Source organism: Setaria viridis, chromosome 8, assembly GCF_005286985.2.
Source record: "Setaria viridis chromosome 8, Setaria_viridis_v4.0, whole genome shotgun sequence".
Lineage (NCBI taxonomy): Eukaryota > Viridiplantae > Streptophyta > Magnoliopsida > Poales > Poaceae > Setaria > Setaria viridis.
This window is the reverse complement of record NC_048270.2, coordinates 2,664,419-2,681,168: the sequence shown is the minus strand read 5'-3', so window position 1 is coordinate 2,681,168 and position 16,750 is coordinate 2,664,419. Positions and strand designations below refer to the sequence as shown.

Here is a 16,750-nt window from a genome sequence, read left to right as displayed (position 1 = left end):
GCCCGCCGGCGTTGGGTTTGGTGGCCTGGTGGGGTGGTGTCCGACGGCGCCCGGCCGGGAAAGACAGGGGAGGGCGGAGCAGATCTGCAGATGCGAGCCTGCGATTCTGTGACACTGGGCCTGGGCGTGGGCGACACCGGCTGAGCTCGCGGAGAAGGCGCGGCGCGTCGTCCAGCGCGGGCACAGCTTCGGTTGGCTCAAGGCTGTCTGCGTGTGTGCGCTTCGGCGCTCCGACCTCCTCACCGGAACATGAGGCAGGGCAGGCACGTCGCGTCGTGCGCACGGCGACGTCGTCAACTGCAGCTGTCGCCGTCGGGTGGGCCAGGGTCGGGGCCGGACGCCGATCGAAAGCAGTGAGAACGGACAGTGGCAGCCGCGCGGAAAGGAAACCGGAGAAAACTCTGCTCGGATTTGGGATAGGATCGCCTCCGGACCTCCCTTTCTGACTTTGGCAGATGTCACGGGCACGGACGGCGGACCTTGTCTGTCCCAGTGGGGGCAGCGACCTGGCGGGAGGCGGACCTCGTGTAGCCTCCCATGGCTGGTGCCTGCTGGGACATTTAGCAGCTGGAGACAGTTTACTTCCTTTCTTCGGGTCGTGAGGGTCACGGGAACCCGTTGGCATCAGCAGCAATTGGTAGGTACTGTCACGAAGCAGTCAGTGATCCGGATATCTTTGGCTTCAAGTTCCTCAACCAGAATTTTAAGACTGGAGTAGAGCAGGCATCCGCTTTTTCCTCGCCTTCTTTTCCTCTCGTGGCAAGTGGCCATGGGCTGCTACGTGTTTGAAATCTTGCAAGTGGACGACATGGGCTCCTCCTCACTGTCGGCTTTTGGTGGGCCTGAGTTTGTAGGCTGGGCAAAAGCCGCCGAGAGTCCAGCCAGCAACCATGGGCTGAAAATTGACATAGGCTGGATCATCCCTGCCCATTCTGTCTATGGTGGATTGGTACCAATTTTGAGTAGTAGTAGAGTCAAAAACAATCAAAGCCTTTTTCTGACTTCTGGCATCTTCAGGAATCAGGATGATCCAGGCCTGCCGCCTGCCTCCAACTACACTCGACCAAGCAAGTGATCAGGCCTTCTCTTTTTCCCAACTTTAGCACTATAAAAACGAAGATTCTCCATCACATCAAACTTGCGGTTCATGCATGGAGTACTAAATGTAGACGAAATCAAAAACTAATTGCACAGTTTTGTTGTACTTTGCGAGATGAATCTTTTGAGCCTAATTAGTCAATATTTGGACAATAATTTACAAATACAAATGAAATGCTACAGTTACGTATTTATTCAAAATGCAAACTTTGCCACTTTTAATTTGGAAACTAAACAAGGCCATAGAGTCTATTTGCTGTATATCTGTACCTGCCAGCAAGAGGCTGTTTGAAAATATGCTCTCAAAACTGCCATGTTCTGAGAGCGCCGCTCCATGGTGTCCTGTAACTGCGGTGGAGGCTCTCCTGGTTCTCCATCAGCCGCTCGCCTGCTCCTGCCACCGCCGCTTCCGCTTGCGCCGCACCGAGTCCGCCGGCGGCTGCAAGGGCTGCACTACCCTAGCCACGTCCAACAAAAATAATTGTTAGTTGTATATACATATGACAATATATATTACATGAAAGTTGCAAATAAAGAGCAATAATTCATTAAGAACAAGGCCTCTCTCAGAGCTAGCATCACATCCGAAGACACGTAGCGACATCATCTCAGTTGACAATTGGTCATCTCAAATAAACCTTGCAACATTACCAAGGGAAGGATCCCCCAACATATTATAATTGGCCACATGTATTAAATAACAAATCGGGACAATATCATTCATAGGTATCTCTGGACTGCCACAACACAACTTGCCAACAATTATGCACATTGTAATTGCAAGAATTTCAGTACCTAGAATGACTTTCAGAACTTCATGAATTATCTATGCACCCGATTATGATGATATTCTTCAGTGACGTTCTATATGTTCTCTTTTTAAAGGCACCACCAAAACCTGGTAGACAGATGAGGAGAAAATAAGCTGAAATTATACATAAACATGTATTTGGAATTGAAATTACATACTGAAGCACATGCATTATTTGGAATTGAAATTACATACTGAAGCACATGCATTATTATACTATATAAACATGCACTTGGAATTGTTAGGAATGAAAATAAATTCTAGGGAGTTGATCCTAATATGAGGCTGTAATGGCTACTCATATCATGGCTATCAGGCATGAGTGCACTCGTGGTCTGAAAAAAAAAGTTTCATAACCAAGGTCTAAGAGCAACTCCAAGAGTATCTAAAATTTTTTTTCCCAAAACTATGTATTGGGGGTTCACCTAAAAATTTTTTTCCCCAAAAACGTATCAATCTATAGCAGATCGCTAATAAATTGCTCCCAATATTTCAAAACAAGCCACGCCATCGTATTGGGCCCATCAGAAGGGACACGCGGGTGTGCGGAATCAGGATTGGGGGAGAAACGCCAACGCTAAAATATACGCGGTGGCAGGCTGTTTTTTAGCGTCGCTAAAAAATTGGGAAAGGTTTGGGTGAACTGTTGGAGTTCGTTTTTCTCTTTTTCTCCCTAAAAAGGATATTGGGGGTAAGATTAGCAGTCTTTTCGAGTTGCTCTAAAACTGGTAAAACTCATCGGCTACATGGATTTGTAACAAAACGCAATGACTTTACTTTTTCATCGATAAAACTATATGAGCATGAAACATTTCAGAGTTTAGCAAAGAACATGAGGTACCAGTTCAGAGTTTATTTGAAATCAAGGGGGAAATTGTTGCAGAGTTATCCTCCTGCTTTCTTGCGTTGATCAATGCATCACAAAGGAAAATCAATTAAGATTCTCGCTTATAGATGTGCCTGCCGTACCTGCAGTATAGAAACAATTAATGAATTGGAATAATACAGCCAAGGGTCCCAATGGTTTTGCTGCATTCTGTCCGTTTTTTCAGAGAAGCATAACTGGAGCATTGGAGCTTACAAGGTCAAATCCAGAATCTTGCTAGTTTTAAAGTAATTAAGAAGAGGGATGAAGCTACAATGCCACACTTTGTAAATCGGAAAGGGTCTAAATCAAACACCATGACTAAATTAGTGTTCCTACAACTAATCACTAATCAGTGAGAACTGAGAAGCCAAATAAGGGCACAAAATCAGTGAGAACTGAGAAAGCCAAATTAGTGCATAGAATATTTTTTTTGACTATTGATTCAGTAAACTCCCTAAACACCGACCTCACCGCGCTGCTGGCCTTCAAATCCCAGCTATCCGATCCCCTTCGCCTCCTTGCCAACAACTGGACGAACCAGACGTCCTTCTGCCACTGGACCGGCGTGTTCTGCAGCCGGCGATGGCCACAGCGGGTCACCAAGCTCGAGCTGCCGGGTGTGCCTCTCCAAGGAGAGATCACACCGCTCCTTGGTAACCTTTCTTACATGTCCTTAACCTTACGGGCACAGGCCTTGCAGGCTCCGTCCCGAATGATCTTGGAAGACTGCCTCGCCTTATAGCTCTCGATCTTCGGAACAATAGTTTGTCAGGTACAATCCCAGCCGCTATAGGTAATCTCACGAGGCTCCAAACTCTTGATCTAGGTCTGAACCAACTGCGTGGATCAATTCCAAATGGGCTGCTAAGCCTACAGAATCTTAGAAACCTCTCTCTGGAAGCAAATTACCTCAACGGCCAGCTACCAAACTTCTCATCCACAAGCATGCCTTCATTGATCTTCTTGTTGTGTAATAACAATAGTCTCTCTGGGCACATACCGCATAGTATTGGTTCCTTGTCCACGCTTCGACATTTGTACTTGAACGACTATAATCAACTCACCGGCCCAGCACCTCCTGCCATCTTCAACATGTCTAACCTTGAGAGGATGAATCTTCGAGAGAACAATCTGTACGGACCTTTACCCGGCAACGAAAGCTTCAAGCTCCCAATGTTGCAAGAGATAAGATTGTCGAGGAACAAATTCATGGGTCAGATTCCATTGGGACTGGCCTCATGCAAGCACCTCCAAATACTTTCGTTATATATAAATCTCTTCGTCGATGTTGTGCCGGCATGGTTGGCTCAGCTATCAGAGCTCACTTTTCTTCTTTTAGGCAACAACAACCTTGTTGGGCGCATCCCCAGTGAATTCGGCAACCTCACCGTGCTCCGACATCTTGATCTCGGAAGCTGCAACCTAAGTGGACAGATTCCGTTGGAACTGGGAAATTTGAGACAACTCACCCATCTACATCTTATGTCTAGTCAGCTGACAGGTTCCTTTCCAGCCTTCATTGGAAACCTATCTAATTTGGAGTATCTGGATTTATTCAAAAACCAGCGGACTGGACCAGTACCATCTACACTTGGAAACCATAGGTCTCTTTGGTATTTTTCTATTATGTACAATCATCTCGAAGGAAACCTTGATGTTTTGGCCAGCCTTGGCAACTGTCGGCAGCTCCAGATACTTGCCAACAATAAATATGATTGATCTTTCGAATAACCAATTGGTTGGTCGTCTCCCGAATTCATTTGCCAACCTTCAGATGTTAACCTACTTGAATTTTTCGCACAACTCCTTGGAGGATTCAATCCTGGGGATTCATTTCGCAGTTTGAACAGTTTAGAAACATTGGACCTTTCTTCGAACAATCTTTCAGGTCCTATACCTAATTACCTCATAAACCTCACCTGCCTTTCTAATCTGAACCTCTCCTTTAATGAACTAGAAGGTCAGGTACCAAATGGTGGTGTTTTCTCAAACCTGACCTTGAAGTCCTTGATGGGGAATGTTCGGCTATGCGGAGGTCCTCCAAAACTAGGATTTTCACCGTGTTCACACAAGTCTCGTCGAACCTTTTGGCAAAACTTCCTGAAGTTTGTACTTGCTGCTGTCACAATAGCATTTTGTGCCATCACTATTTGCTTATACCTATTGAGAAGAAAGAGAATAAAGAAGCCAGATGTTAAAGCTTCTATTGATATGGTTGGTATGATTAGCCATAGGCCAGTTTCCTACTACGAAATCGTCCGTGCCACGGATACATTCAGCGAGGAAAATCTACTTGGGGTTGGAAGCTTTGGTAAAGTTTTCAAGGGCCAACTAGATGATGGTAAGATTGTCGCGATAAAAGTGTTCAGCATGCAAGTCGAGCAGGCCATGCAAAGTTTCAATGCTGAATGTAAGGCGCTGCGGATGGCCAGGCATCACAACCTCATAAGAATACTTAGCACTTGTTCCAACATGGATTTCAGAGCACTTGTGCTACAGTATATGCCTAACGGTAGCCTGGAGGAACACCTGCAGAATGAAAGCAGGCCTTGCATGGGATTCCTCACGAGGCTGGGCGTCATGCTAGGCGTGTGGATGGCGATGGAGTATCTGCACCATGGCCACCATGAGGTTGTCCTGCACTGCGACTTAAAACCTAGCAATGTGCTATGAAGAGATGACTGCTCATGTGGCGGACTTCGGCATCGCCAAGTTACTCTTAGGAGACAACACTTCGATGATTTCAGCAAGTATGCCAGGGGCAATTGGAAACATGGCGCCAGGTATAGTTGATCGCATCATTTTGGAGCCACCTTTTCTTTTGCAATACATATGCGGTCCCTCTTTCTCATATCACATTACCCTTAAGTTATTCAAAGCTTTCTATGACAGAATTTGCGTTCATGGGAAAGGCGTCACGGAAGAGCGATGTGTTCAGCTTCGGAATCATGCTGCTCGAGGTCTTTACCGGGAAGAGGCCTACGGATCTCATGTTTGTGGAAGGATTGAGCTTGAGACAGTGGATCTCTCAAGCGTTTCCAGCAAGGCTCATAGACATTGCAGATGCCAGGCTATGGCAAGATGAAGAAATCCGACGCATTTGCTTTGATCACCAGACCGACAGTGCTATGGATCTTCGTCGACTAGCTCTTTTTTTTTTTAACGGATGGCAAAAGCTTTGCCGAAACAAGACAAAAAAATAAAAAAAACAACTCTATGTACATGGCTCTCACTGCACCAACTAAATAGCACTTCCTAGGGGGAAAGGAAAAAACAACAACAACTACGAGCTCCACTTCAAAACCCCACTTTAAAAGATGAAAATTGCTGCTAGGTTGGCTCAACCACGGAGGCTTCATGCTTTTTTATTAGCGACCTAGTAAGAGCATTCTCGCATCGGTATTTGAGCTGGGCCTTACGTGTTCGAGCGAGTCAATTGGGCAGAGGATGGCCATGAATGATGTAGTCGCGAAGCTCCAGGACATCAAGAAGGATTATTTTGCGTCAGTGCGGGCAACGCAGAGGTCTCAACATTACTAGATCACCAATCAATTTATGTACACGTGAGACTGCGTATGGATCCCGTTAGTGTTACTAGTTTAGGTCATTCGGTATATGATGTGTCTTTCATGGTATTATACTGAATAATTTAGCAGAGTCTGTAAATGATTCTGGATGCATGTTGTATCCCGTTAGCGTTACCGACGGCTGCTGTTGTGACTTGTGAGAGAGAGAGCGCTACTGGAAACTGGCATGGGCCGTTACGTGTTTGAAATCCTCGCACTGGGGGGCCGGCGGTGCGGGTTCAGTTATGGGGGAGGAGATTCGACCTCTATCCCGCCGATTCCAGCTACCAGCATGGGCTGAAAATTACCTAGGTTGGAATCATTGTCTATGCACTTGGGTGCTAATTTTTGAGGTGGAGCCAGAAACAATCAAAGATTCAAAGCCTTTTTCTGTCTTCTGGCATGCATCTACCTGCTGCTGTGTGTGCCCTGTGTGCGTCAGGAATCAGGATGATCCCAGTCATCCAGGCCTGCCGCCTGCCTCCAGTTACACTTGCCCAAGCAAGTGGTAAACCTGTCAGAGGCCACATTCAGTCACCATGAATGATCACCCGCCAATGAGATTTCATTTACTTCCTCTCCTTACTCCTGCTACATATTGATCACTTCTGCTCCTAGGCCACGCCTTTGTCAGTTAAAACGGATGGTAAACTGCTCAGCATTTATCAGTTTAGCGAAGCGTATATAGGCCGTGTGCCCCAGTAAAACTAAGGCAGCGGCGCAGTAATTCTCATTCTCATTCAGTAAGTGGCATTCGGTGCGCTAAATTAAGTCACCTGGCCGATGCGCTAGTACAAAGTCATCGTCTGTTTGCTGAATAAGAACTTTTATTCGACCCATGTTCCTGCACTGCAAACGTTGCACCAGGAATCGATCTGAACGAAGATGAGCCATAGACCATAGGTGCAGCGAGGATGCCAGGCGCAGAAATCTACAATTCTTTACCCCCAATGATGACTGGTGCAGAATTCAACATATCTGGTCACATAAACACTAGACTTAGCCTACTAGATTCAGAAAAAAAAAATACAGTGCTTTGTATTCTGAAAGATTGTCAGGATTCAGAAAATAATATCAAGCAGTGCTTCTGTAGTGTAAACGAAGATGGCAGGAAAACAATGCAAGGCGCACATCCACAGCTCGACGACGCATCAAATTGCTGCACACAGTGGTGGTTGGGGCGATGGAGAGTTACCAATACCATCTGCAAAGGCATTCAAGAGTATAGCAGCAAAGGATCGGCGAAACAGTGCCGTACTAGGGGGTAAATGCGGAGGCTGCCTGAAGATGCTTTCCAAGTTGCACCAGGCCCGGGATCTTCGGACAAATTTTACACCCTGCTGGCCCTGCTGCTCGCTCTGCGACTGCGAGCCCTGAATCTGAATGACGACTGACGTCCCTCTGCTTAGTATATTTCCGTGCTGATTTCTGTGTGGTAGATTTCTTCCTTTTTTTTTCCAGCAACATTAGCATGCAGGCTCACCTGAGCCATCATCACTCATGGAGCTGCTAAGGAGACCTTATGATTTCAGGCGCAGACGAACGGCCGTATAACTTCAGTCGCGGGAAATTTACAATGTCTGTAGTGTAAGAGTACAAGCGTGCGTGGGGAACACTTGATCTTCCGTTCTCGGCTGCATGGCAAATAGGCGATGGCGATGGCGATGGCGATGGCGATGGCATCGTATTATACGACGTCGTGCACCGTGTCACAGAAAGACAAAACTAATGACCCCACAGCATAGAGCTGTCACTCTCCCTTGGGATATAGGTAGATCTATCCCATGCCCTGGTTTTTAGGTGAAACGTTGGCAAATGCAGGCAGGGTCACCTGAGTGTCTCATGCATGCATGGGCTTTCTGATCGGGAAACGTCATGGTTATTTTCCAGGCGCATCAGGCGCACGGTCACGCGCGGGCAGATCTGATCTCGCCGTGCTTATCCATTATTATTACCGCCACCAAGCTTTGGCCCGGGCAGAGCAGGGGACATCCGGCGGATCCAGTCCATGAGGTTAGGAGAAGTTCTCTCTTCTTCTCCTTCCTTCCCATCCCTTACCTCCTTCTTTTTAAAAAAATCAAGAAGGAGCTAAGGGAGCTCCATTGTCCGAGCGGCGGTACAAAGAATTTGAGCCCCGCTTGCCCCACCGCTACAGCTGTCCCCGTCGAACGAGCAATATATATCCTTCCGTAAAAGTTCAGTAGACGGAAAAAAAAAGGCTTTGATCCGTTTCCATCGAATTTTAAAAAAATACATCGAATGGAAGCTGAAACTTTGAGTAGTATCAAATTAAAATCAAACGGAGCATAATCAAAACGCATTCATTGACAACCTTTTTAGATCTATGTTCGGAAAGGCCAATGATGCTGCCGGCCTGATCGACTCTCAGTGATGAGAGTGTCGGAGCACAAAAAACGTGCTACAAGAAGCCGCGCCTGGTTGCGCTATTCTCACGGAGAATGTTCAGCGGGTTGCGCGCTGCGTGCGTCCGTGCATGCAGGCGGCCGCCCGGGATAAACGACGACGCCGGGCCGTCGGTCGAGCGCCCTGCGCACATGTGATGGTCGGCCGGTCGATGCGAGCTGCCGTACGGTGATCTTGTTCTCGGACAGCAATGATGCACGGGCTTGCTACCAAATTGGAGGAGGATCAGCGAGCAAAACCGCCATGATTACAGTCGACCAAGGTTAACGTAAACTCGTACGTATGTACTGAGCAAAACTACAGGGATCAGCTGCTCACAACACAACCATGATTCCGTTGCTGGATGAGTTTGTGGTGAAAACGAGAGTTTCACCGCGTGAGGGAGAACGGGAGGATGGATGGGCCTGGGCGGCTGGGCCGGAGCCGGACGACGATGCCTGGCAGCCTGGCCCAGCTCGTACCGTAGCTATCCATCCGCGGCGGCGAGTGCTGCTGTTGCAGTGACAGTGATGGTGGATGGAGCCGCTGCCAAAACCCTGTGCTGCTGCCTGAATCCGATGATGAATGCCGCAGGCCCCAGCAGCCACTGCCCCACTGCCACCGTAGCAGCCTAGCAGGGGAGAGAGCAGCCACCCAGGGCCGGCCCCACCGCCTGACACGCTTTGACTACTGGTCCAAATCCTCGCCCCTGCTGCTGACGCATGAATACTACCGCACAGTGGATGCTCTATGCCACCGTGCACGTACGATCCTGGACTACGCGCGTCACGCCGTACGCGTGTGCTGCTCACCGTGACCGTAACTCCGTAAGATGTACAGCTAGCTACAGCTTATTGGGAGTTATGCTCGATCAGATCCTCAGACTGTGGCACAATTACTAAATCTTAGCGTAGAAATATTGCAAGCTCTAGCTAGTATCCTAACTAACGGACTTGCGTGCAAATGTTTCCACGTTTTTCCGTTGGATAAACTACGTAGCTGCGCAGCTGGTGAGCCTAGTATTGGAGGACGAGCAGCGATCGATGTTCGATCATGATCGCGACGCCGACCCCGATGGAGGGGAGGGGACCGGCCGGATTGCATTCGACCTCGGATCCCGATGCGGGGGGGTTAAACTCTCGCCAGCTGGCCGGCCGGCCTTCTTCCTCGCCGCGCTCTGCCGCTCTCGACTGCTGGAGTGGAAGTCCGATCCGGGCCCGCCGCCGTCCGGGTCCGATCCTATCCCGGCCGGTATGCGTTCGTACGCCTACGGACCAGGGCGTACAGCATCTCTCGCTGGTGGTGCACAGTAGTGTGTCTCCTGCTCTGGCCTACCTATCACTAGCTGGTATGTACGCCAGGTGCTGACGTCATGATCTATATCTATCCACAGCGGCATCAATCTCGACGGGCCGGTGATCCGTGTAAGATTTTCGATCGGTGGACTGGTAGATGCATGGATACATCTATGCATGTACTAAAGTTTACAGGACTTCGATCTAGCTCCACATGGAACCCAATGTAGGACCCACATATTATTAGGTGGGACCCACAGTTTCCATAACCTTTTTATAAAAAAACTATCTACTTATTTAGCATGGAAAATATAAAATATCATTATTTTCCTATATATAAAAATAATAACTAAACTTTGTACATTAATTTTGGGCTTTGCTTCCACTAGCAAACTAAGCATAGTAAGATAATATTTCATTATTATTTGAGGTTAACATCTTTCGTATAGGCGCGCATCGCCTGATAACTATCATATCATTATTGTTGCAGTTTACATGTATTGTCAATGTATATTAGTATGCATGTTAATGGAAAGCTCTCCTATGTACTAGCGTCAAATTAGGTTTAAGTCTAGCATGTACTAATCATTGGCTACATAATACATGCTGAGATGAACAAACCGTCATGTCATGTCGAACGCATAAAGACCAAAGTAAATAACAACCATGTATAGTGGGCACACTCAAAAGACACCTAATAAATTATTTTCTCTGCAAATCCAACATAGTAGACGTGTGGTTGAAAAATTACCAGATGCTGCATCCAGCAACATTTTTTTCTGAAGACGTGTACCCAGGTCGTGATGTGTGGACGAATCACGCTCCTTTGTTTATGAAAGAAGCCAACAAACGATTGGTCAGTAGAGTATCCAGTATCCAGTTGTACCATGAAGTGAGCTACCATCACAAAAATTAAATAAAAATGCTACAAAGAAAAGGAAAGCTCGCAGCCTCCCACTAACCAAGTGGAGTGGATATCATTATCAATAAAGACGAAAGGAAAAAAGTATAAAAGATTGTACGTCATCTTGTAAATCAGGAGAAAAAATAATTAAAAAGAACATGTATGGTAACCAAACTTCGTGGGAAGCTTTTCGTTGAGAGCTGCAAAGACTTTCCCCCCTCAGCTCAGTATCGTAAACTTATGAAATATGTTCGGAATATTTTCCAAATCATACGCAGTAAGTGTTTTCCTTGTAAGTTCAAATGCTTAATGTAATGAATTGACTTACTTGAAACGTAACTATTAGAAAAGAGCACACAACAAAACTATGTTTTTCAGCTGTCAATAACTAGCTTGCATAGTCTTGGAAGCTGGTCAGTCTTATGCACAATTTCATTGCACTGTTGCTAAAATAGTCATGTTGGTAACTAAGTCTGGTTGGTGTTATGAAGATGAAATTTACCTCTCATACGTCCTTTAGAATGACCTTATACCAAGTTTGCAAAAAATTTTGCTGACGTGGTATAGAATTTAATGCTTATGAAACTCTTCATGAAAATCCATTGAAACTAGCCTTAGTCCATTCTTGATGAGAGTTTCATTCTCATTAAACGAGATAACACATAAGCGAAACCAGTGGCATGACAAGGAAGTTATGGAAAGAGAGTGAGTAGATGAGTTCCATTATCATTTAATGCCTATGAAATTCTCTATGAAAACCCATTGAGACTAGCATTAATCCATTATTCTTGGTGAGAGTTTCATTCTCATTAATAGTAGAATTTTTTTAACGAACTACTTGCAATAAATCTAATTAATTATAATGGCCCTCTGATCTCCCGGCCCCCTCCTCCTCTAATCGGTCGATCTCTCTTAGGGCTGCTAGTGGGGTGGGTTGAAATGGGTTTTATGGGGTGGATTGTGACACAGGATGTGTTTGAATGGGTTAAAATGGGTTTTAGTATCTAATGGGTTGGGACGGGTTGGGTATATCACAAATGCGGGTTGGAGCAGGTTGGAAGTGGTTTTTTTATTTGAGTTTGTATGGGTTTAACTCATAGGTTTAACTTTCAGGTTTCCGCTCTTGCCGTGGGATCTATATGTAGATTTAGTCACAGTACCTTGCACAAGGTAGTGGACTGTCAAACTGATTCATCTCCAGCAAATTTCGATCAATTTCTCTAAAATTTTAAAGTATGAATGCGAGGTTTAGTTGTAAGGTCCGGCTCTTGATGTGGGGCCACAATATAAGTCCAGCTGCACTACTTTGCACAAAAGTAGTGGACTGCAAACTAATTCAACTGCAATAAATTTCGGTCAATTTCTTTAAAATTTTAAGGTGTGAACACGATGTTTTAGTTTTACGGTCCGACTCTTGACGCGGGGCTCACATATAAATCCAGCCGCACTACTTTGCACCAGGTAGTGGGTTGTCAAACTAATTCAAGTGCAACAAATTTCGGTTAATTTCTCCAAAATTTTAAAGTGTGAATGCAAAGTTTTAGTTTTAGGGTCGGACTCTTGATGCGGAGCCCACATATAAGTTCAGCCGTACTACTTTGCACAAAGTAGCGAACTGTCAAACTACTGCAACAAAATTTGGTCAATTTCTCTAAAATTTTAAGGTCTGAACGTGAGGTTTTAATTTTAGGGTCCGACTCTTGACATGGGGCCCACATATAAGTCCAGTCGCACTACTTTGTACAAAATAACGGACTGTCAAACTAATTCAACTGCAACGAATTTTGGTGGATTTCTCTAAAATTTTAAGGTGTGAACACGAGTTTTAGTTTTGTCAAACTAATTCATCTGCAACAAATTTTAGACAATTTCTCTAAACTTTTAAGGTGTGAACACAAGGTTTGTATAAACTTATAGGTTCATGTACCAAATCCACGGGTTATATCAATTTGTGGAGCAGGTTGGGTTGAATTTACATAATAGAATTATGAAGCGAGACGGGTGGGTGAATGAGTTAATTTATTACGAGTTGGGACGGGTTTGAAGCAAGTTTCAACCCATTAGCAGGCCTAATCTCTCTCGTCTGTCGTCTCGTCCCAGAGGTACGTACGTAGCTACTGCCTCACTTTGCGTAGAAACATCGCAACAAACCATTCATGATCATCGACCTCACGGTAAAAGAACCATAAATCCAGCGAGTACGTACGTTTATCGCACGGTAAGTGCAATAAATAAAACTCCCTTGCGTACCAGCCAATCCTTGGCTTGCAGGTTTCGGGGCCGTAGCGTGTAGACCTCGACGGCCATCAGAGAAGAAGTCGCTAATTGCCCCTGTCGCTAGCTGCCGCGCCCCTGATCCCCATCGCAGCCACGTACGCGCGCTTGATGTGATCCCCATCACAGCCGATCTGTCTAGTTCATACTCCCCTTTCGACTAGTTTATATACGCGGCCTTATCGATTCATCACCGATGTGGCAATTTATCGCCCAAGCTTGCATCAGTGTCGACCGCGTTAGTTGTGTCACCTTGGAAATTTTAAACGGAAATACGAAAGAGGTTTTCTCAAGCGTTGACGAGAATACTATTTTGTAATACATGTGAAACATGTTCGACGAAGGAAATACGTTACGAAGATCACTGACCACCGCCCCGTATCGCACTAAATACATAAAATATAAGAAATAAAATGGGTTAGCCATCCATGTGCTAATCGATCGATGTGATAACTGATGATGACCCGAAGCATAATTGGTTGCACGATATGAGATTGCACTCCTATACATGCGATTCATTGGGAACGTGTATGTGAAGTAAGTGATCCCTCAACATGAGATGGTAGTGATAATACACATATATGACGTCCAGTATCAAGTAATTTTCCTTTCTTTTTTTTTTGGAGGTTGAGACAGCTAGTGCCTTTTTTTAAAACAAAATGAAATTTGTATGCGTTCCTAGTTGATAGATGCGGCCCGAAAAATTACCTTTACCATTTTTTTAAACTATATATGTAACTCGAGTAATGTTTTCTGTGTTCCAACTTCCATTGCAAGTAGCACAGGGTTCTACTTGTTGGGAACACAAGAAAATAGCCGGCTCACTTGCGAGGTAAATTAAAAAGGAGGTTCGTCAATCGTTGGGAAATGATCGAGCCGTAATTTGTTTCCCATGACTTGAAACAACTGCACCGATCCTACTAGCAGCGTACCTGCAAGCTAATTCTTGTCCTTTCTAGGTTTTACGACTCCGTATGCGTTGCCAAGAGCAAGAAATTGCTAGAGGGCTACAGTAAGACCACCAGATAGGACGGTCAAAGTCAATCCATTGGGGCAGCAGGGGTAATCCGCCACCTCGTCAAATCATCAAGTATACACATATATATAAACCACAGACGCTCCCTCTTGCCTTATCGCCATCGCACACTTGCATAGTTGCATGCAAGGCAGGCAGCAGCCACATTTCAAGTTGCAGCTCCACCTCCACGCACACACACACACCGTGCAAGCAACTACTCCAAGAGTACCAGGCCCAACAGCAGCTACACAGCTAGAGCACACACACCATCCGCTCCCAGCGTTTACCGGCCGGCCGGCGATGTCAACCAGGGCGCGCGGAGGAGGCGGTGGCGGCGGGAGGCAGTTCCCGGTGGGGCGGCGCCGGTACGTGCCGGTGGTGGACGCCGGGTGCGGGTGCCGCCCGCGCCGGCCGAGGCTGCTCAGCCTGCCGTCCTTCCTCAAGCCGTGCCAGCTGGGAGGTAACAATAATAACAAGGCGGCGGCGCGGAGGGGCGGCTCCGGCGGCGAGCAGTACTCGTCGTGCGCGTCCACATCGACGGCGGCCTCCTTCTCGTCCTCGTCGGCCGCCACGCGCAGCACCGGCTACTCGTCGGCCAACTCCTCCGACTACTACTACCACCACCACCCCTCCTCGCACGTCCTCTACGGAGACGCCGCGGCCGCCGCCAAGCAACAACAGGAGGCGCCGCCGTCTCCGCGCCCCAAGCAGCAGCAGGCGACCAAGGCGGCGCCGGCGCCGGCGGGCAAGAGGCAGCTGAAGGCGGCTAAGACGAAGAAGAAGAGGTACGAGAAGACGGCGGGGCCGGAGGGGGACGGCGTGGGCGTGGCGGTGGAGAAGGAGTCGTCGGACCCGCGCGCGGACTTCCGCGACAGCATGGTGCAGATGGTGGTGGAGATGGGGCTGTGCGACTGGGACGGCCTCCGCGGCATGCTCCGCCGCCTCCTCGCCCTCAACGCGCCGCGCCACCACGCCGCCATCCTCACCGCCTTCGCCGAGGTCTGCACGCAGCTCGCCGGCGCCGCCGCTGCCGCCGCGGCCCCTCCTCCTTCCCACCAGCACTCGCCGCCGGCGTACCACCAGTACCGGCTGTGACCACAGCGTCGACCTCCCTGTATGCTGCCCCCCTTGAGATCCTGCTGCTGCTGTAATGGACCTAGCTGGTGACAGGATCTCATCTCCGAGGAAAAGGATCAGCAGCACAGGCAGCAGCTAGCTGCAAGTACAAATTAACTGGTTAATCAAAAAAAATTAAGCTAAGCACATATCGTAATTAATAAAGTGGTGTGCTAGATCAATCAGACTACCATGTCGTTTGTTTTGAGTATGTAGTTGAGTTGATGCTGCTTTTGGTTTATTTCCTACCGTAGTTTTTAGTACGTAACTCTAGTCTTTGCAGTAGTGCTCCCAAAGTTTACATTTTTACAGTTAGAATCTAGTGAGGCTGCTAGCTGTACATGTGGTTGCTTGTGTTTGTGCATGGCCTTTGGTTTTGCACGAAGGTCATCCATCCATCCATCATAGACCATTGGTGTGGAAGTGGTAGGATTATTCGTCGAGTCTACCGATCTGTAGCTGTACTGTGTACACGTATGTGTGTGCGCGTGTGACTTGTTGAATCTGTACGTGTTCAAAACTGGACCTGGTTTTGATATATGATGCTAGTCAATGAGATTAGCTGCAGTAGCGTTCTACTACTACTAATTGATTATTTTACATGGCAATTCTTCTCTTCTACGGAACACATGGATGGCGTAGTTGAAATGAAATGCTATGTGGCGTCCGTCTTTGCCGCCTGACGCACATGTGTGGCGGATGCTGGTGAGGGGGGGGGGGGGGTGCTTTCATACTACACAATGCCTAATCGCTAGGGGCATGTACTACATGGCTTCGTTATCACGCCACGTCATCGTATTACAAGCCTGCAGTCTGGTGGGGTTTGTTTTTTTGACTTGTTTGTAACTGCTATTTCGTTGAGGTTGAAAGAGTGTCGTTTCGGATGTGGCACCATGGTCACGGGCAAAGACATCATTTTCTGGCAACTGTTGCTGCTAATGCAAAATTTCGCGAAACATAGCGAGGGTGTAGTAATCGAAATTAAATTTTATAAGGTAAACATAGCACTTTTTAGAAGAAGAAAAAAGTTCAATTCAGCTTCAATCAATTAATAAAAGCAATCAAATAAGAAACTGGTGTGGTACGGCGGCCAAAGTTTAAGCATGTTTGACTGTTTCAGGCAGCACAAAACTGCCACGGGAGGGATAAAATCGATGGTGAGGCGACCTGCATATTGAAAGGCCTCAACTTCCGGTTGGTCATTGGAGCACTAACAGAGTCAGGAACAGATCGATCTAGGCTGGCAGCGATTGTTCAGGATTGCAGGGAGTTGATGGTGGAGCTTGGTCAGGTAAAGATGTCCAAGGGAACGAGAGATCAAAATTTGATCCAAATTGTTTTACTCCAACTGTTGTGGAGCTTTGAGTGATTAGGCTTCCTCTGCTGACTGCTGTGCA

The 16,750-nt window shown here is 46.9% G+C and overlaps 1 protein-coding gene and 1 pseudogene across 1 annotated transcript; both read left to right on the top strand.

Moving 5' to 3' along the window:
* The first annotated feature begins 769 nt into the window (after nucleotides 1–769).
* On the top strand, nucleotides 770–6,317 carry LOC117833249 (uncharacterized; annotated as a pseudogene).
* An 8,020-nt stretch (nucleotides 6,318–14,337) lies between these two features.
* Nucleotides 14,338–15,961, top strand: LOC117834120 (uncharacterized). The gene has a single exon (XM_034713740.1). It carries the CDS (start codon nucleotides 14,379–14,381, stop codon nucleotides 15,330–15,332), a length of 954 nt encoding a protein of 317 aa, XP_034569631.1. The 5' UTR covers nucleotides 14,338–14,378; the 3' UTR covers nucleotides 15,333–15,961.
* The last annotated feature ends 789 nt before the right edge of the window (nucleotides 15,962–16,750 follow it).